Genomic DNA, 22,221 nt, shown 5'->3' on the forward strand with positions numbered 1-22,221 from the left:
GTACAACATCAGGAACCTGATGAACCACTGTTATTAGTAGTAGTGATATTTCTGCATTGCAAATAATGTACTTGTAGATGTAGTAGTGTAATAGAAAAGCAACAGACCCAACTGTTATGACATGCACGTTGCTTGTTCTGAGTAATTGACTCATTCATTGAAAGGGGCGTGTTCAAAATAATAGCAGTGTGGAGTTTAATTAGAGAATTCATTCATTCTGTGAAAAAAACAGGTGTCATTAACTGTCCTTTATTAAGGAAGAAGGGAAGCAAATGTTTCACACACTGTTATAAAATATATTTCCTTCTGAATTGCTAAGTAAAATGGGCCTTTCCAAACATTGTTCGGAGGAACAACGTAATTTGATTCAAAAGTTGATTGGAGAGGGGAGAGCGTATAAAGAAGTGCAGCAAATTATAGGATGCTCAGCTAAAATGATCTCAAATGCTTTAAAATGGCAACAAAAACCCAAAACACGTGGAAGAAAAGGAGCAACTACTATTAAAAAGGATCGAAGAATAGTCAGAATGGCAAAGATTCAGCCAATCATCACCTCCAGAAAGTCTAAAGTCTAAAATCTAAAATTACCAGTAAGTACTGTTACAGTCAGAAGACGTTTGATCGAAGCTAAGCTATCAGCAAGAAGCCCCCGTAAAGCACCACTGTTGAAAAAACAGCATGTGCAGAATCGGTTAAAATTTGCCAAGGAACACTTCAATTGGCCCAAAGAGAAATGGCATAACATTCTGTGGACTGATGAGAGTAAAATGGTTCTTTTAGGGTTTGGCGATCATCGACAGTACGTCAGGCGACCCCTGGGTACTGAATTCAAGCCACAGTACACTGTGAAGACAGTGAAGCATGGTGCCGCAAATATCATGGTATGGGGATGTTTTTCATACTACGGTGTTGGGGCTATTTATCGTATACCAAGGATCATGGATCAGTTTGAATACATCAAAACACTTGAAGAGATTATGTTGCCCTATGCCGAAGAGGAAATGCCCCTGAAATGGGTGTTTCAACAAGACAACAACCCCAAACACACGAGTAAGCGAGCAACATCTTGGTTCCAGACAAAAAGGATTGAGGTAATGAAGTGGCCAGCTCAATCCCCTGACCTCAACCCCATTGAAAACTTGTGGGGTGACATTAAAAATACAGTTTCTGAAGCAAAACCCCAAAATTCACAGGAACTGTGGAATGTAGTTCGTTCATCCTGGGATGAAATACCTGTTTCTAGGTGCCAGAAGTTGTTTGACTCGATGCAACGCAGATGCACAGCAGTTATCAAAAACAATGGTTATGCAACTAAATATTGAGTTGAAGAGAAAAATGTCGACACTGCTATTTTTTGAACAGATTAATATTCCTTTTCTTTGCTTCCTGTAAAATAATAAAGCAGACTTGATAAAATTTGTTAATGCTTTGATTTGGAATTGAATGTGTAATGTTTCCACTACATTTGAAATATGGAAATAAAAGCTATTAAAAAATATTTGCACTTTATTCACTTTTATTAACGCACTGCTATTTATTTGAACACAACTGTACTGCACGTTCATTGATGGTTTCATTCAACATCCCTTATATATCACTAAACTATAGCGCTACAATCCTAACTCTGGTTTAACCATGTATGTTTAAAATATACAATAAAAATAGGTATTAAATAATAGTACATTAAAAAGCCCTTATAACATACCATACATTATGACATCATACAGTATATGAGATCTTCGTGATGATGTTATCAATCGCGCAAACATTTAATTGAACGTAAAACATTTGAATCTCAAACACAACATCTATTTGCAAAGTGTAACTCCCAATTCATGTTTCCATTTAAATCTGATTTTCAATCCAGTTTAGCCTGAACAGAGTGTCCAAGTAATGCAGTTGATATTGACAGATAACACATTTCTCTTTGATCTGCTGACACACAGTTGAATCATTTAAAAATATTGTCAAAACAACAACAATAGCAACAACAACAAAAGGACAATCAGGTAAACGTGGGCAAACCACTGATTGCTACATTAATAAAAAAGTGTCGACCACAGTGCACTGTGCAGACGGAAATAAATACGAACATAAATAACGCGTGACATGTACCTGAGTGTGGACTCATAGCACCGTTTAGAGCGGGGTCAATGGTTACCCCTCACATTAATGTGTCCGCAGGTCTGCAGAGGTTCATAGTGCAAAAAATCGAGTGTCTCCAGGGACGACATCCCTACTGTCCTGCTCTCAGCTCCTGTACTTCACTCCGGCTGGATAGTGAGGCTTTGGCAGGGTGGGCGGCTGTTTAGGGGGAGGTCTGAGTGTTCGACAGGTTCATAAAGAACACAGACAGGTTAGGAATAGAGTTGGGTAATTTTCTTTAGTCAAAGATGAAGTGTGTGACTGTTGCGCCACTAGCATCACCAAACAAAATCAAAACCAAACAAATTCTGTCTGCCTGTCTAACTGTCTGTCTCTATAACTAGCTAGCTAACTAACTGACTAACTATGTCTGTCTGTCTGTCTGTCTGCCATGAAACATATCTATTGTCTATATAATTTGATAGCAGGACTTTTTCGGTTATAAATATTGTTTTATATATACACAGTGCATTCATAAAGTATTCAGACACCTTCATTTTGTGTGTGTGTGTGTGTGTGTGTGTGTGTGCACATTTTGTTATGTTGCAGCCATATGCTAAAATGCTTTGAAAAAAATAAAAAATAAAAATCACACCAATCTACACTTCATACCCCATAATGACAAAGCAAAAACCAGATTTTTGATGACTTTGCAAATTTATTAAAAAGAAAAACTGAAATATCACATTGACATAAGTATTCAGATTTAACTCAGTACTTAAGCACCTTTGGCAGCCATTACAGCCTCAGGTCTTTTTAGGTATGATGTGTCAAGCTTTGCACACCTGGATTTGGGGATTTTCTGCCATTCTTCTCTGCAGATCCTCTCAAGCTCTGTCAAGTTGGATGGGGACCGTCGGTGGACAGCCATTTTCAGGTCTCTTCAGAGATGTTCGATTGGGTTCAAGTCCGGATTCTGGCTGGGCCATTCAAGGACATTCACAGAGTTGTCCCTAAGCCACTCTTGCATTGTCTTAGCTGTGTGCTTAGGGTCATTGTCCTGTTGGAAGGTGAACCTTCGGCCCAGTCTGAGGTCCTGAGCACTCTGGACCAGGTTTTCATTAAGGATATCTCTGTATTTTGCTGCATTCAACTTTCCTTCAACCCTGACCAGTCCCCCAGTCCCTGCTGCTGAAAAACACTCCACAGCATGATGCTACCACCACCATGCTTCACCATTGGGATGGTGTTGCACAGGTGATGAGCGGTGCCTGGTTTCCTCCAGACATGACACTTGGAATTGAGGCCAAACAGTTCGATCCTCATTTCATCAGACCAGAGAATCTTGTTTCTCACAGTCTAAGAGTCCTTTAGGTGCTTTATTGCAAATTCCAAACGGGCTTTCACGTGTCTTGCACTGAGGAGAGTCTTCCGTTTGGCCACTCTGCCATAAAGCCCAGATCGGTGGAGTGCTGCAGTGATGGTTGTCCTTCTGCAAGTTTCTCCCATCTCCACACATGATCTCTGGAGCTCAACTAGAGTGACCATCGGGTTCTTGGTCACCTCTCTTATCAAGGCCCTTCTCCACCAATTGCTCAGTTTGGCTGGGCAGCCAGCTCTAGGAAGAGTCCTGGTTGTTCAAAACTTCTTCCATTTAAGAATTATGGAGGCCACTGTGCTCTTGGGAACCTTCAATGTAGCTGAATTTTTTTGTAGCCTTCTCCAGATCTGACACAATCCTGTTTCTGAGCTCTACAGGCAGTTCCTTTGACCTCATAGCTTGGTTTTTGCTCTGATATGCATTTTCAGCTGTGAGACCTTATATAGACCAGTGTGTGCCTTTCAAAATCACATCCAATCAATTGAATTTGCCACAGGTGGACTCCAATCAAAGTGTAGAAACATCTCAAAGATGATCCAGAGAAATGGGATGCACCTGAGCTAAATTTCAAGTGTCACAGCAAAGGGTCTAAATACTTATGTCAATTTGAAATTTCAGTTTTTTCTTTTTAATAAATTTGCAGTTCTGTTTTTCTTTCTTTGTCATTATGGGGAATGGAGTGTAGATTGATGCGTTGAACATAAGGCTGTAACATAACAAAATGTGAAAAAATGAAGGGGTCTGAATACTTTATGAATGCACTGTATATACATATATAAAATATAAATATTTCAATAATTTATTTCAGTATCTGAAATGCTTGTCCTTGAGGATTACCATACATAGAAATCATTTTCTACTTCAGTCAGTATTTTATATATAATATTTAACAGGTTGAAGACACATTCTTTTTGGCTGGTGTATATGATTGTGTTTATACCTGCTGGGATGTGGGTGAGGAAGGCCGGGTCTGGGGGTGACTGGTGTCGGGATAGGAGCTGGGAGTCGGACAGTGGACGGACTCGGCATTAGCCGGACATTCCGACCCAATGGATCAGCAGGTAGAGGCTTCTGGGGTGGACTGGGCTTCTCCAACATCTAGGAGCAATATAGGAAAACAGAAGGAAGCACACATACAAACACAGAATTCTTATAACTTACATTTTTAAGTGCATTTTGGTTAAAGGTAAAGTTCACCCAAAGATTTTCTGACCAACTCTTCATGTTTTAATAGGTCTGTTCTTTTGAGCAGCCACCAGAGAGCAGTACAAACAAGTCTATCTTTACCTGTTACACCCTGAGGTTGATTCTGTGTGTGTGGTTTACTGCTGCTGCCATGGTAACGCTCTTGTGAGGTCATGTGATGAGTGTCCACATGTTTTCCTAATCTACTCTTGAAGATGAGGTAATGATAACCTGCTATCTGGACAACATCTACACCTCATTCAATCATCAGTTGAACTCTCTTCAACTTCACTGAGAGATCCAAACAGTATTTGACACTTCAGTTATCTCTCTCTTCTTTTTTCTTTTTTATATATTAATAAAGAACTGAATTCCTTCTCTTAATTGCTCTTGTCATATCTCAAGCATTGCATGATTGCTGATGACAGAGCTTTTCGGTTTTTGGAGATAAAAAGGTCCTGAGAAATCTTGCATGGACTGACTCTCAAGTGTCTCCTCTCTAAACGGTTCCCCAATGGAAATGTTTGATTAACTGAATTAGGGAACTTCAGACTTACACTTAAAAGAACTCAGAAACCAATATACTGATCTTACCTTTTAATCTCCAAAGAACCATAAAGCCATACAAAACCCTCCAGTATATAGCCAAAAATGCTTCTTGATTGCTGAATCAAAGAACCTCTGAAGAACCTGTATTTTTAAGAGTCTTGATTCATAGTCTAAATATACAGGCTATTGTTAGCTGCTCTGATGTTTTAGTAAGGTTTCAAGAGAGCAGTACAGCTGTTTTTCTGTTTCCCCTTGAGAAAGGACATCCTTATTAATTTTCTCTTCCAGGTTCTTCTATAAAAGCGGAAAACGCTTCTCTTTTACGAGCGGGGTTTATATGGGACAAACCAACAAATTGCTTCACTTTATCAAAGAAGAAGCTTGCGTTTGGACTCTCATCTGGGTAACTGCAGTGAGGGTGATTTTACCTTCCACAAATGCAGCTCGCAGTGGGTGAAACAGCAGTATTAATCATAGCGTGGAGGGCCGGCTGGTTATGAGCTGTTTTAATGTAGTTCAGCAGTGAAATTGTGCTGCAGTCACATATATAAACCCCTATCCGAGACAGCAAGTGACCTTGGGTAATTAACTTCTGTTTCAATAGCATCTTCATTTTCCATTCTGGTCATTGTTATTTAATGCACGCTTTCCTTCATTTGTTGTCAGGACAGATAAGTGTCTCTTTTAATGGGATTTTAAAAAATGGTACAATAATTAAAATTGTTATTTTTCAAAACCCCTTTACTGTACGTGCCCTCACAAGAGGTTAATTATGAACCCATTAACACAGACAGATGATAGAGATTGCTTAAATTAAATATCTACGGTTAGAGAAGTTCACTCCAATATATTTGCATTTGTTTGAGGTGTGAGAACATCTTTATATCCAGAACAAAAATTAAGTTTATCTAGAACCACGTGCCCCCTCAGGATTTTGTGAGAAGTGGATTTTGAATGCAACTTCCAAAAAAAGTATTTGTTCCTTAGATAATTAAGTTGAACAATTACTGTAGGCAAAATATAAAAAATAAAATATTTTTTAAATATCCCTTGAATAAAAGCAAATCTGTCAATTTATGTGCAGTTAATGCTTGCCAACTATGTCTATGGACTGATGGCTTCAACAGAAGCATATACCATCGATTAACAACCTCAGAGCTCACTGAAGGTCTGTCTTAAAAGGTTTATAAGTTAATGATCAATTCCTCTATGAAAAATATTTTTTTTTCTTCCAGAACCAGACTGTTGCACTCTATTACGAGTTTATATACTCACCATGGCAACCTTGCAGACGTTCTGACAGGCCATGCCATGGATACCAGTTCCTGGTGCTGGAGCGTAAGTGCGTGAGGGTGTGTGTGCTGGTGGGGAGGCTCTGGGTGGAGACGAGTTTGAGTGAGGGCGGGCGGGTGTAGGTGGCATAAATGCCAGGTTGAGTGCCAGCGGCAGCGGGTGAGAGAGGTGGACGGGTGGGCACTGAGGCGGTCTGCGGACCACTGAATCCACTGTCTGCAGAGGAGACTGGGGCTAGAGAGAGAGAGATTAGACAAGAACAAAAGGAGATCTGTGTGTGTGTTACCTCACCAGGCCTAACATCAAACAGACCTGCATCTTCTGTCTTGTTACCAATGCACATTATCAGTACCAGATACTACAGCCATTCCTAATAACAACCACACACACTCTCACACACTCGTCTGGTTTAATTGCCTCACCTAGTGTACAGTTCATCACAGGGGTCATTGGTGGTACTTTAAACACATCCTCTAATCACAGATCTGAATGCTAAACTTCACAACATCCTAGAGATAACAAATACATCCACAGTTTGACAGGCTGTCTCTTCTGTGTTTCCAAAACAAATGGCTTTATAGAGGTGCTTCGACGGCAAAAGAGCAGCTTCAGAGTTCAGAGTTGCGCTAAAAGTGTGATGCGACATGCATATGCATGTTTATGAATACAAAATATACCTGTGTGTAGTTTTATGTCTCATTGTATTGCATACTGAATTGTATTTATTAGTTGTAGTACAGTAAATGTGGTCAAGTTCAATACTCTCCCTAATTGAGATCCAAACTTTTTTGTGCCAGACAAATTTAACAAAAATAATTTTTGCAAAAATAAGTTATATCATCTTATAGTAATCAGTGTTTTTTCAACTTCAGTTCAATACAAATTATTACAAGTTTAAAACTATGATACTGTAATTAGAGTTGTGAAATGAACGCATTAACTTGATACTTTTTCTAAATCGTGATTAACTTTATTTACCGATTTGACACTTTATTCAGCTCCGTCAGAGTTCTGAACACTGGTTGGAGTAGTGGAATAGAAAAAAACTTGTGAAAAATATTTTGAGAGTCGAGACTTTACTTTCTAGAAGTCCACAGTGTTAAAAGTGCCCAAAGTTGAAGAAACACCAATACAGAATAAAAAAAGAAATAGTCCCTTTAAATATAGCCTCAATGTACCTTTTAAAAAAAGTGTAGCTTGTAGCTTGGCAAGCAAAAGCTTTAAAGTAGCTTCCCCAATACAGATAATATGCATATGTGTAAGTGTTAGCAAATGCATGGAGACTACTCTGTGCTGGAGAGTGCTCCATTTTAGTGTTGCTTGATTTAACTGCAGCGTTTGATAGAGTTGATAATTAAGTTTTAATTGATACATTGAAGAGATGGGTGGGAATATTTGGGTGGGTTTTCACTGGTTTGTTTCTTACTTGACAAATAGGAAATTTGTAGTGTCTGTCAGAGATGAGATGTCCTCTTCAAAAGTGAATTGTGGTGTTCCACAAGGATCCCTTTTAGGGCCAATATTGTTTTCACCATATGTGCTACTACTTGGTTCTGTGATTTGTAAATACAATATTATTTTTCATTACTATGCAGATGACCTGCAGTTACATTTATCACTGAATCCCAATGATCTGACTAATTTAAATGTTCTTCAAGAGTGTATAGGAGATATAAAATATGTCTTTTCCTTTAGTTAAATAATGATAAAACGAGGTTGTTATAATCGGTCATGATTCTAAAAAAAGTGAGATAGAGTCAGCGCTTAAACAGTTGGTCCCAAATAACCAGAAGGTGGTGAAAAATGTGGGAGTCTACTTTGATACTAATCTAAATTTTAGTTAGTTCAGTCTTGTTTTTATCAGTTAAGAAACATTACAAAGGTTAGACATGTCTTGAGTTTCAAGGATACAGAGAAGCTTATACATGCTTTAATTTCATCTCTCCTTGATTATAGTAATGCAATGTTTTCAGTCTTAAATCAATGCACTTTAGCACAGCTACAATCAGTGCAAAATGCTGCAGCTAGACTTTTGACACGAACTAGGTCTTTTAATCATATAACTCCAGTGTTAGCTTCTTTGCATTGGCTACCAATACGTTTTAAGGTTGATTATAAGATTTTATTAATTACATACACATATGGCACTACATGGGTTGGTGCTAGAATATTAAGCAAAACTTTGAAAACCTCATGAAACAGTTAGACCTCTAAGATCTTCTTGTCATGAATTGTTGGCTGTTCCAAGATCCAGATGCAAAACAAAAGGTGATAGAGCGTTTGCAGTGAAGGCCCCTCGATTATGGAACAGCTTGCCCTGGGATATTAGATCTGCTGAATCTGTGTCTGTTTTCTCATTTCTCATTTTCTCAAGTCTCATTTAAAAACTAATTTGTATAGACAGGCATTTATTACTACAGGAACCTGCTGTATTTTACTGTATGTGTTACTTTTATTACTATGTGATGTGAATATGTTGTGAAGCACTTTGTGCTTGATTTGCTGAGAAGTGCTATATAAATAAAACTATTATTAGGGGTTAAGCCCTGATAGTGTTCTTCTTATTATTATTCTGCCATGGAAGTCTATGGCAGCCCATAGAACCGTTCACGGGAAAGTTATGACATTTTGCACACAGAAAAAGGAGAATCTAAACTGATAACACAGCAAATTTAGATTGTCTAACTCAAACCCTTTAGCGAGAACAATATGTCACTCATGTTTATGCTAATAACTTTTGAAGTCCTAGAGACAAAAAATTTTCCCCACTGATTCCTGAGCTCATGCCAAGTCGAAAGCATGGTTTCCGCCATTTTGAATTGTCAGAAAACCTAATTTTTCGAACTCATCCTAGGCCGTTCATCCGATTTTCACCAAATTTTGCACAGATGCTCAGTAGACAGTGCTTACAAAAAGTTAATAATTCAAATTGATAGACCAAACTGTTTTTGAATGGCGCTTCAACGAATTTGACGAAGAACACGCAAAATTGGACTTGAGCCTGTATCTCTGCAACGCTTTGAGGGATTTTGATGAAAGTTGGTACGCAGGGTCATAGCAGAGAATTCTGGGCCCCCTGACTGTATATTGTTCTGGGCCCCTTTAATATTAAAAACACAGTCTAAAATTTATTGTTGCCCCCACGGGACCTGTGGGCTCCTAGAATCGTTACCACCTTTCACCCCATTAGCTATGGCCCTGTTGGTATGTGTCATGGCCATCATGCCCTGAGGTGACATGCAGCGTTTCGGTGCAGTTCCCCCTACTGGTCAAAATATAGAAAATTTTAAAACATAAAACAAAATTTTGGTTTAAATCTCATGAAAGCTTTGGCCAAAAATCACAAACCTGGTCTCTTTAGATTCAGTGCGACATATGAACGATACCCAATTTTCCCATGTTGGCCATTTTTGGCGTCGGCCATTTTGAATTTTGTCGTAAAATGTTTTATGAACGCATTGGCGTATCGTTACAAAACTTTGTATGTGTTACCAGCACCATGCCCTGAAGGTACCTGAAATTATATAACTTTGTGAGCTTATTGCTTTTGATGGCATTGGTCTATTTTCACGAAACTAGTCTCTCTATATTCATGAGGACTTGCCGAGTACAAAGATACCATATTTGCAATGGTCTGTTGCAATGGATATTTTAAAAATATATATTTTTTTAATCATTGAAAGCTTACTTTTTCTCCTACAGCTCCTACAGTGTTATGGCCTGTTGACATTTTGAAAAAAGTTCAGAAAATATTTTAGCGAATTGCTTCTAGGCCGTTTGTCTGATCGGAACGAAACCACCACCAGTAAAATCGCTAAGCAAGTTCTTTAAAGTAACAAGGAACATGGCAAAATTTCGATTGGAAGTGCCAAAAACAGGCCAACGAATTTAAAAGTTGTCTCCGCTTTTACGTAAATGGATATAACTCTTAAACGGAATGAGATTTTTTTCACCAAATTTGACACACTTATATAAGGGCTCAATCTGAGGACACACAAAATAAGTTGCGGGGCTTGGCCACTTGGTGGTGCTATAACAGGAAACAATGGGAAAATGGCTCTAACTATGGAGCCACTGGTCCGATTGACTGCAAAATGTGCATGCAGTGTCTTTGTCAGACTTGCCATCATTGACCATGAGCACAGTCACATATCTTGAGATACATAACCACCATTGGCCAATCAACAGTGAATTTCATTGCGAGCATGCCAAACAGGTCTCAAAGTGTACCTTGGCAATGATTTGGCCTATTAAAACGAAACTTGTTACATGTGATAGCGTCATACCCTGATGGTATCTGAGCAGTTTCGAAACAGTGCCACCTACTGGACAAGAATTCTGAAAAATAGCTATTTTTAGATATTTTTAAAATATATATATATTTTTTTATCATTGAAAGCTTACTTTTTCTAACTCCTACAGCGTTCATCAGATTCTAACTTAAAACATGTCATGATGCTTCTTTGGCTGCTCATGCTGCCGATAATGGGCTTGACCCCAGTATTGCTGCTTGCAGCTATATTTATTATTATTATTATTATGTACATGAATACTAAAGAACACAGTTTATCTGTGGAGTGCAGAAGACACACACCTTATATATGTTGGCACTTTGTGATATGGCTGTAGTCTGGCGTTGAGGAGAGATTCTGTATACAGAGTGTGCGTGACCAGTTGAAAGTGTGTGAACTGGACTGCTCAGTCTGTTGGGTCCCACAGACCTGCAACAATGTAAATACAACACAAATGTTACAATATTTGGTAAATGATCTTGAAAAACTAAATTATGACTGCATTTGGTGCAGTAAACCTTGAATAAAAGTACTCCTCTAGGAGAAAGTTATATGGCCCCTTAAGAGTGCATAACATCTTAATAACATGTTTATTAACATTCTATTACATATGAACAGGGTTAATACCTTAGTTTTTCGATGGTGTTCTTCTTGCTGCTGAAGAACAGATTGGTCAGAGTTTTTCTCTTTATACATGCTATAATTCCAACACATAACAGACACAGAAAGGCCACCAGGATCCCAACTGTTACACTGCTACTGTCTGCAAATACAGAGACACACAAACACAAATGACAAATACTGACCAGCAGATCAATTAATATTTGGGTACTTGACAATATCAAGATTTTACTTTGATGTGTATTTGTACAGTTGAAAGTGTGTGTTCTAGATACTGTAACTGGTCACCATTTCATCAACTTTTTCAACATTATTAATGGCATTTTAGTATTTGTCGGCAGCTCGTTTTAGTAGACATTTGGTTGAACAAGCAAAATTTTAAAAGTTACAATACTTCATGCTCTCTCAAACAATATAAGGTCATACAAACTGTACATATAGTAAATATACAACGCAAATAGGAGTTAAGATGTGGCACAACTAAGACTTACCTGTACATAATTTTAAAAAATGTAAATAGCTGATGGTGTATAGCATGTCACACTGCAAGACTGTTGTCACGGCTTGACATTAACTACACATTTAGTCATTTAGCATGTGTTCTTATCATAAGATACATAAAAGGTAAAAATAGCACAACAGTTAGGTTAAGATACACAGTTGTTCAGTACCTGTTGGTCTCATTGGGCCGCTGTCCACACTGCCTCCAAATCCAGCTTTATCACAGAACGGAGGAGCCCAGAGCAATTCACAGTGACAGTTCTTATTATTATTACAAACCTACATATGACACATACACACAGCAGTGAGATCATCGGGCCACTTCCCAAAGTTAGTGAAATAATCCTTAGAATGCACTACTTGTCATTATGATAAGTCATTAAAATACAAGGGCGTACTGTATAGGTTTGTTTTTATCATTGAAGGGGACATTTGAAAATCACTCAAAGCTATGCATATAAACACAGGGAAAATTCTTTTTATAGCTGCTCAGATGTTCTTGTCCAGAAAAAAAGTATTTGGCTGTATATTTAACTTTGGGCACTGTCAGCAATGGACTTCTAGAAAGTAAAGTCTTGTTAAATATTTTTTTTTTTTTTGTACACCTCATCTGTTTTTCGAGTTTTAAATAAAAAAATAAAAAAAATGACATCCTTACTCTAAACCCAAGTCCTAAACCTAACCGATAGTGTCATTAAAGCAAATGGGAGATGAAAAACGCAATAGCTGAAGCAACCAAGTCATTTAGTTGTGTTTCTGTGACACTTTTGGCTCACGTGTCGAGACCAGGGAGTAATCATACTTTGCTGGACTCATACCCCGGCCTTCTGTTTTCAAAGTCCAACACTCTATCAGTTGAGCTACAGTGCAACTGATGCCTAGTGGACACTACACGACTCAAGCTCGTCGCCTTTGATGTTTCGAGTCAGCGACTGGTCTGCAACGAGGAGTCTTATATCTCATGACGAACGGTCTTATTGTGTGCACACTCCTGTGACATGCTGAGACTAGTCACAGACGATAAACTGCTTGATATCCAGACGTCTTGTCGTCAGGTGTGAGCAGTCCCTATGAGTGAGAGACCGTCATGAGCCAAAACCAATGAAATATAGAGAGAGCGCAAGAGAAGGGCAAGGTATTAGCAAGCGGAAGACAAAACATAATTTGAAAATACATTAAAATTTCATCCACATATCCCTACCCACAGCCTTTGTTATTTTCAGCTGTTTTTATATATTTTTTTCCACAAATAAGTGTAAAATTGGGCGGGAGCCATTTTTTCATGTTTGTTGATATGTTATCGAGAATAAACTGCACAAGTTTGTGAATGAATGAATGAATTTTTATTATCTTAATTTTAAGATGCATTTTGGGCGATCTGTTTAAAACAGGATGACGCTAAAGGCAGCTGTAACGGACGGTTTTTCACCGGTTACATGCAGATTAAAAAGGAAATAAGCGTATGATCGAAGAAATACGAATGCATGAACATGCTCAGATATGAGCAGCATGCACACTAGACGCTCAGTTACAGGTACTGCACTAAAATAACTCAGAATTCTGTTCTAAGCACCATGTTTGCGAATAATTAAGAGAAACTGTGCGCTGTTTTGTAGTGCTTTCTCGTCTTTTACATTTTTGTGTTTTATTATCATTCATAACAAGCTTGTAAATGTAGTTGGTTATGTAATTCAAATGTTAAAATGTATCATCATACAAGACATACATTATATTAAAAGTGTTTTTATGGGGGGGCCTGGGTAGCTCAGCGAGTATTGACACTGACTACCACCCCTGGAGTCGTGAGTTTGAATCCCAGGGTGTGCTGAGTGACTCCAGCCAGGTCTCCTAAGCAACCAAATTGGCCCGGTTGCTAGGGAGGGTAGAGTCACATGGGGTAACCTCCTCGTAGTCGCTATAATGTGGTTCTTGTTCTCGGTGGGGTGCGTGGTGAGTTGTGCGTGGATGCCATGGAGAATAGCATGAAGCCTCCACACGCGCTATGTCTCCGTGGTAACGTGCTAAACAAGCCACGTGATAAGATGCGCAGATTGGCGGTCTCAGACGTGGAGGCAACTGAGATTCGTCCTCTGCTACCCGGATTGAGGTGAGTAACTACGCCACCACGAGGACCTAGAGCGCATTGGGAATTGGGCATTCCAAATTGGGGACCAAAAAAAAAAAAGTGTTTTTATGTCTTGAGATAGAATTGTGTGAGGAACAGGGTGATCAATAAGTGTTTATGTGAACTGTTAATCTGCAATTTACTCGTGATTTATGTGAAAGTGAATAAAAGTCATTGTTGTCATTGCGATATGTACAACGTGGCATGTAAAACTCATTCTGCAAAATGTGACGTGATTCTATGAAACCAGTTTGTTCTTAGGGCAGTAACTCTATATTTTTGTTTAGCTTCAGTTTTTTATTATTATAATTTTTTCATATGATCTGTTTGCATTGACTCATTTTGAATGTGTCAACTTAAAGGAATTCGATTGATACTCAATTCTAAACATAGCTGTATTTACTTTAAAATATTGCTCGTAATCTGTTGCCATAATAAAACTGGCAACAAAATAAATAAAAATACAGTCCATACTAAAATCTCTCATGGAAAACTGTGTGTGTGTTCAGCAGACCGCATGTCCTCTATGCTGTAAGTTTTAGCGTGCATCTCCTCAACATCTATCAAAACACTCACAATGATTCCTTTTTTCTCCATATGGCACAAATATGAAGTGTAAAACAACCTTCTCTTCTCTCTGGTTATGAGTCTCTCTCTCGTTCTCGTCCTGATGAGCAGCAGATGTTGAGTTCATTGGAACATCTTGATCTAATCTGGAGATTCATGACTTCATTCATGAAGTCCCACTATCTGTTTCACACTCTCTCTTTGTCCTGTTTCACTCCCCTGCAACCAATGTGTAAACTACATATCTAGACCTGTGAGATGTTTTATAAAGTTTGTGCTAAAACACATCTGTTCTTTTAGGTTGCTCTCCTCAATGTTTGCATAGACCTCATCTGGACTGTACTGAACTGTTTTAAATGTGCTTTTCCTAATTAAAGGTAGATTAAAACGAGAGCACGTATGCTTACACACACTATCACCATACACTGGGTATAGACGAGAAGCTTTCCAAACAAGGTCCAAATTGACTTTTTTCCACACCCCACCCAGTCTCATGACAAGTCTCAATAATTAGTACGAGATGGTGAAATTGTGCAAAAACGTACAACTCCTACAGAGAAAAATAAATGAACTAAATTATTAAGATTTTTCCTAAGTTTAACCCCTAACTCAAACCTGAACCTAACCGTGATTTTAATAGGAAAACAGCTTTTGTGTAGCACAAAAGAAAGAAAATATTGGGGTTTGGAACGAGACAAGGAAAGCGTATTACAGGTTATTGACATACAGTACATCAGTCATTTGTATTGCACAAATAAATATGGAATGAGTAACCAAATTTGTTCACAAACCTTTTCTTTCTTAAAATAAAGTGTTGGATAGGTGGCTAGCAAAATCTGATGCCTGTATTGCAGAGGTGGGGAACCTTTTCCTATTAAGAGCCATTTGAGTATTTTTGAAATTATCAACGGGCCGTACAATTGCTTGGAATTTCTGATTATGGGTTGAAATTAACATATGCATTCCGTTCCATGCTCACATACCAAAAAAACAAAACAAAACTTTTTACAGTTAATTGATTCAAGGCCATTTTTTGCTTTTCAAATTATTTCTCAAATGATCTCACGGGCCTTGTACGGCCCTGAGGCCTGACGTTTCCCACCCTTGCTGTATTGTATCGATTTTAAATCCTGGAAATAACATTTTTATGTTTTCGCACAATGTCGTAAGATATCTTATGATTTTGCTATTTCGTACGAATTAAAACGAGTCATTATGAGACTATGTTAAACCTGCTTTTTTGACACTATGACAATGGAATTATTTAGCGGTTTTTCCTCACATATTTGTGACTAAGAGCACAGGTGAAATGAGTCAGTCTCCATCTCTCAGTGAAGTTGTACCTGTCACAAAAACATGACACATCGTGTCTGTTTCTCATACTTCTGTTTTGATTGCTTAATGCGAGGAATATTTCTCATATGTTTCTCCACATGGAGTTCTGAGGGAAAAAAAAGAAAACTTTAGGCATCCAAATAAACTTCTGATGGTAAAAGTTCTTTGAGGTTGTCATATTTTCTTTAGTAGACGATCTTTGTCTTCCATCAGCGAGAGTCAGACTATTGTTCTTACAGTGGTTTTAAACCATTATTTAAACATCAAATGCTATGTTTACTCACATTTGGCTCCTAGCAAATCTTAATTTTGGACCCAATTTCTAGCATTTCAGACACTTTACAGGTTTCACAAATTAAGATAATTTGTGATAATAAGATAAATGTTGTGCAGGCCTTTGAAAACAAAGCAAGACACAGCAACTTCAAAACCGAACATTTCAAACGCTCCCAATTTAAAGTAACTCTCATCCTTACCAAACAAAGCCTGCCTTCACATATAACAGCTATAGACGTGAGTAAGTGACTGTTTCACAGCATAAGCATGATGAATGGCAAGTTGAACTGAACATAAATGAGGTTATTACAGCTAATTGATTGAACCGTTCAGAGAGACAGTGAGAGTGATTGCATAGTAGTCTTCTGTTATTTCCGGAGTTCTACATGTGTGGAAACTTACATTACATTACAGAGAGAGAGAAAGACTTAAAAAAAAACGCAGCAGTGACCCCAAAAAGTATTTGGACATGTAAGTCACACTTAAAAATGTTTGAATGTCATAGCATTAAATAATGAAATAACAGAGCATGTGGCATTTATAAATAGCACAAGCACACTTATCAAGCAAAACATTTCACAAAAAAGTAGTTTGTTGTGTTTCAAATGATGGTGAATTAAGGAAAATTGGAAAATGGAAAATTAAGACAAATAACACTTTGTGTTTGTCCAACATTAGTGGAACATGTTCACAGTTAATATGAACAGAAAAGAGCATTTGAGCGCATATGAAACTTGCTTTGCTATTTTGTTATATAACGCAATGGCATCCAGACACTTTAAGTGTGACTTAAGGGTCTAAATACTTTTTAGAGCCACTTTAAAGTTCTTCAGATAAGTGTATTGGTTTCTGGGCTCTTTAAAGCAGCAGTACATGGGGACAAAATGTTCATTTGGTACAGAATTAAAGAATAAAAAGGTCTTTGTGGAACTTAAAGGAATATTCCAGGTTCAATACAAGTTAACATCAACTTGACAGCATTTGTAGCACAATGTTGATTACCACAAAATTAATTTTCAAACCATCTCTCGTTTATTTAAAAAAGTAAAAAAACTTGGTTACAGTAAGTCACTCTCAATGAAAGCGAATAGGGCTAGTCAATTAACGTTAAAATACACACTGTTTCAAAAACTGAAAAAGCCACAAGACATTATAAGTGTTAAAATGATTTTAGGGTTTCCTGGCACTGCATAGTCATGAAATCATAATGAAGTTGAACTATTGGATAAAACTATAACACAGATAAGGGCTGGGTTTCCCGAAGCACTAAGTAATGTGCATCGTTATCTAAGTAGTTCGTAAAAACCTTTGTAAATTAACGAGAGCTTTGAACCGCTTTTAAATCCATTAAGTGCAACTTAAGCGTATCTTTCTGGCATCTTTTGCAGTTTATCAAAGACAATGGGACATGTAATAAATTGTATTAACATCTTCTGATCATTGGAAAGCCATTAAAAACAAAGTGTTGAAAAATCAATAGGCAGTCTCCGCAGTCTGTGCATGCGACATGATCTAAATTACAAGACACGTAATACGGTATAACGTTATATTAGCCTTCTTTGATAAGCATAATTGTAATGGTAATAGAAAGACGATATATTCTTATTAAACAGATTATTTAAGAAGACATACGCGGGGGGCCTGGGTAGCTCAGTGGTAAAGATGCTGGCTATCACCCCTGGAGTTCGCTAGTTCGAATCCCAGGGCGTGCTGAGTGACTCCAGCCAGGTCTCCTAAGCAACCAAATTGGCCCGGTTGCTAGGGAGGGTAGAGTCACATGGGGTAACCTCCTCGTGATCACTATAATGTGGTTCGCTCTCGGTGAGGCGCGTGGTGAGTTGAGCGTGGATGCCGCAGTGGATGGCATGAAGCCTCCACACGCGCTATGTCTCCGTGGCAACGTGCTCAACAAGCCGTGTGATAAGATGCGCGGGTTGACGGTCTCAGACGCGGATGCAGCTGGGATTCGTCCTCCGCCACCCGGATTGAGGCGAATCACTACGCGACCACGAGGACTTAAAAGCGCATTGGGAATTGGGCATTCCAAATTGGGTGAAAAAGGGGAACCCCCCTCCAAAGAAAAAAAAAAGACATACACGAGTAATGTGACCAAGCAGTTTAAAACTTCATGTGCCTAATAAATCATTTAAATTTGGTTAACAAAGGAGATTAGAGTGAGATTGTGCAATGAGAGAGTCCCTCTTTAATTCTGTAGTAGTTAATAAATTTCGGCGCCTCGACAAGGTTACAAACAACCTCTATGCTTGTTAGTATTTTCATATTATTTTCACATTGAGAAGACAAACTCCTGGACATACTGGCCAAAGTGATCAGCACCAGTTTGAACTGGACAGCTCCCGTAACTAAACAAAGTTCAACTTTATAATGAGCAATCTACATGCTGGTTTGGGAAGCAGGCGTTACTCCATCGTAAAATAACGAGCGACGCTAGTTAAGATGATCGTAAAAGCTTAAATTGCAACATTATCAGGAAAACCAGCCAAGGATAGTAAGTGATTTTATCACAGTAAAATCATGGTAACATGTATAATGTTTACATCTTGTGGCTATACTTTTGAAACAGTGTGCATTATTCAGTGTTGGGTAAGTTCCTTCAAAAAAGTAATTAATTACTAATTACATCTTCTGCATTGTAATTACATTACTGTACTAATTACTCTGTCTGAAAAGATATAATTACTCATTACTAATTACTTATCTAAAACCCATATCAACTTTGATCAGATGGATAATAAAAGGATAGACATCAAATTATTCTTTTAATTCTTTCAAATAAATCTTATAACAACAAATAAATTATTCTTGAACCATTCTTAAACTGTCCCTAAATGGTTAATAAAATCTGTAACTCAAAATCGATCACTCTCTTTATAATTTCTTCTCCAAGCAAGTACATTTGTTGCAAAAGGCCCCTAACCACATCCTCCACAGTTTTAGCAATAAATACATTGAGTTAATATGCGTTATTAATAAAAATTGTATACCCTTTCTTATATGCTGAAATTAGAACTTTCCTGACCCCTGAAAAAAAAACAAACATCTTTTATGTGTTAAAAATATATTTATTGTAATCTTTCAATTATTTGTCTCCTTTATCTTATTTATGTATACATTTTGGTTGATTTATATGTATTTCTTTTTTCTTCCTTCACCTGTACTTGTCTTCATGACTCAGTGATTGTATTCATACATTGTTTGATCTTATTGAACATTTATATAGAAAAAAATCCACAGTTTTAGCACCATTTGTGGACTTTTCGGACGGTCCTTTACTCACCATAGGCACATTTTCCAACTCATATCAATGTTAAATTAGCGATCTGGAACGATTTCACCGTGACGCCATCTGACCAGCTTATATATGGGACAAATCGCGTCCCATATTGATTCGATACGGGACGCATAATTTTATCTTTAAATAGGGGATGATCCTGTATTTTACGGGACGAGTGGCAACCCTAGTGCAGTCGTGCACAAAAACACATTCGGTGTGAACAGCCCCTGTGATCTCTCAAAAGTGTATATCTATGTTGCCGTGTCAAGTCCTTCAGTAGGTACTTGTGCTTCGGATCTGCATTTGTCATAAACACATACTACTGGGGATATTTCCATTTAGTAAAACAGGCACTCGTATCTTCCAACATCTTTTCACTTGAGCGAATTCTCAACATAGCTGCACAAGCTCACAAATGTTTTAGATGTTCAATTTTGATTTTCAATTCAATACTGTTTTATATAGAATTGTTGAAAGTCTATACAGTATGTAATGCAAGTACATCATAAGTAACTGTAATTAAATCAATTTGTAATGTGTTACACCCAACACTGGTATTTTTGTGGTTATGGACAGGCCCCATTCACTTCCATTGTAACTGCCTTTCTGTTACAGTCATTTTTCTCTTTTAAATAAAGGAGTTTAAAATAAACAATTTTTGCGGTAATCAACATTATGCTACAAATGCTGTCAATTGAGCTTAACTTGTATTAAACCCAGAATATTCTCCCGTTGATCAGTCTCAAAAAACCCTTTTTGGTTCTAATTGGAACATTTATTTTGTAACGCATATTTTGTCATTCAACCTTTCACAAATGTTAATAGTAATTTGTATGTGCTTTTGTTTTAAATCATTATGAAAAACAAAGTTGTTTGTGTTTACAGGACACACTGTAATGCATGCAGAAGAGTTATTTATAGCTGCAGAGTAATGTTGGTTTGAATAAACAGTTGGATGGTTATAAACTAACCCCATGTCCGCTACACTTAGCTGAGCAATCATGAACTCCGAGCACACTGATGTTCTGACACTGTCTGTTTATACACATCTAGGAGGGAGAGAGGGAGAGAGAGAGAGAGAGAGGGGATCAGAAAAGAATGGACATTAGATAATTCAAGCTAGCAATAGTTTAATTTGTTTAACTAAATAAGCATCACTTAATTATTTGCTCTGACCATGTTTTCACCACACTTAGTGCCAGTGAGCACAAGGCCTGGATCCGGCATGTCATCTCCCAGGTACACATGAGTCCCGCGGCAGAGGATACGCCCCCCCTCCTGCAACGGGATGTTGGTTTCTATGGAGACGGCGTTGGTGCCGATCACTGGCCGGTTGGCTCCGCCCTGACACTGGATCTTCCCACATTTAGCATCTCTGTAAAACAGCAGGAAGTCAAATGTGCAGGAATTTTTAATCACAGAAAAATGGTCACTGTTGATGAATTATTCTGCTAGTTTTGACAGTTTAAAAATATGGAAGTTGAGTCAAAGTCTATCCAAAATTGAGTGTTTTTACAGCCAAAGTGATCTGAATTAGACCCAAACCGAAACAAACAAACAGGAGCAGCCTGATCTCACAGTGAAATCAGAAAGAGTTGGTTAATTTTTCTTTAGCAAAATTTGGTATATGCTGACAGAAATTTAAAACACTGCCCCCCAGTGGACAAAGCGGTAAGTGTTGTAGGGCGTATAGGCATGTGTGAGCTCAATTTATGTCCATGAGAGGTCATCAGAAGCTAGCTGTGAAGCGAGTTCCTTTCAGCTGTAGAGGATGTAATAAAGTAAAGAGGAATGCATATTTTTTGGACTCTACCCCCTGCCACCCCAATCCAAACCTAAACCTAAACCAACCATTAATGGAGTAAAAATTTAATATTAGCGGGAAAAGTGCAACTTCCAAATCACGCTCATTACTGATTAAGCAAACACTTCCTGGTTTCAATGTGGATACGAAGCCGGGTCTCTCACGCTGCTGACACAAATTGCTGCTGGTCGAGCCTTGTGGGAAGGTAAACACACTGAAACTGATGTAAAAATGTCTGATGGGAAATGGCACATGTCAGTGAGTCGCTGATCCCAGGGTACCGGAACTTTCAGCCTCTAGCGTCAGTCGCTAGTGTGCCTCTTGAGGCAAGAGAAGTGATGTATACACACACTGCACAGCATGTACCAGCTGGCTACCGTTACACTCACCCCCCTAAACCTAAGTCCCATCCGGGTCACGGCACCACTGTAACCGACCCTGCTTGACCCGCTCTGAACGGGACTCCAACCGGTGTCTCCGGCATGGGAGGCAGGCACGCTAACGAGGAGGCTAAAGGCTGCACAGCCTCTAGCTTCAGTCGCTATTCCACTTCTTGAGGCCAGGGGAATGAGGTTTACACATACCACACAGCTATCATGTACCAGTTGGCTCCCGTTACGCAAGCATTAACATTTGTGATTGTGAACTTAGACAGAATTCTACTCAAACATATAAACTTAACTACAAAGTGGTCAAACTGCACTGTAACAAACCGTCAATTCAACCTTTATTTATAGAGCACATTTTAAAACAACAGAAGCTGACATAAAGTGCTTTACAAATCAATCAAATAAATATACAATGACAGAATTATATATATATATATATATATATATATATATATATATATATATAAAAAGAAATAATAATAATAAATAAATAGATATAATTAAAAACGGCATCAAATATTTA

The 22,221-nt window shown here is 38.1% G+C and overlaps 1 protein-coding gene across 1 annotated transcript in view; it reads right to left on the minus strand.

Annotated features, from left to right (window-relative positions):
• LOC127427338 (disintegrin and metalloproteinase domain-containing protein 12-like) overlaps positions 1-22,221 on the minus strand; it is a 141,998-nt gene that overhangs the window by 1,952 nt on the left and 117,825 nt on the right. Inside the window, exons 16-23 of the mRNA XM_051674894.1 lie at positions 20,682-20,880; positions 20,477-20,554; positions 12,078-12,186; positions 11,413-11,548; positions 11,088-11,214; positions 6,476-6,727; positions 4,407-4,564; positions 1-2,320 (exon numbers count right to left, since the gene is read on the minus strand). The exon at positions 1-2,320 is cut by the window's left edge and continues 1,952 nt beyond it. Coding sequence (XP_051530854.1) covers positions 2,251-2,320; positions 4,407-4,564; positions 6,476-6,727; positions 11,088-11,214; positions 11,413-11,548; positions 12,078-12,186; positions 20,477-20,554; positions 20,682-20,880 — 1,129 coding nt within the window. The 3' untranslated portion in view covers positions 1-2,250. The remainder of the gene's footprint in view (positions 2,321-4,406; positions 4,565-6,475; positions 6,728-11,087; positions 11,215-11,412; positions 11,549-12,077; positions 12,187-20,476; positions 20,555-20,681; positions 20,881-22,221) is intronic.

The sequence above is a fragment of the Myxocyprinus asiaticus genome, chromosome 36 (assembly GCF_019703515.2).
Source record: "Myxocyprinus asiaticus isolate MX2 ecotype Aquarium Trade chromosome 36, UBuf_Myxa_2, whole genome shotgun sequence".
Taxonomy (NCBI): Eukaryota; Metazoa; Chordata; class Actinopteri; order Cypriniformes; family Catostomidae; genus Myxocyprinus; species Myxocyprinus asiaticus.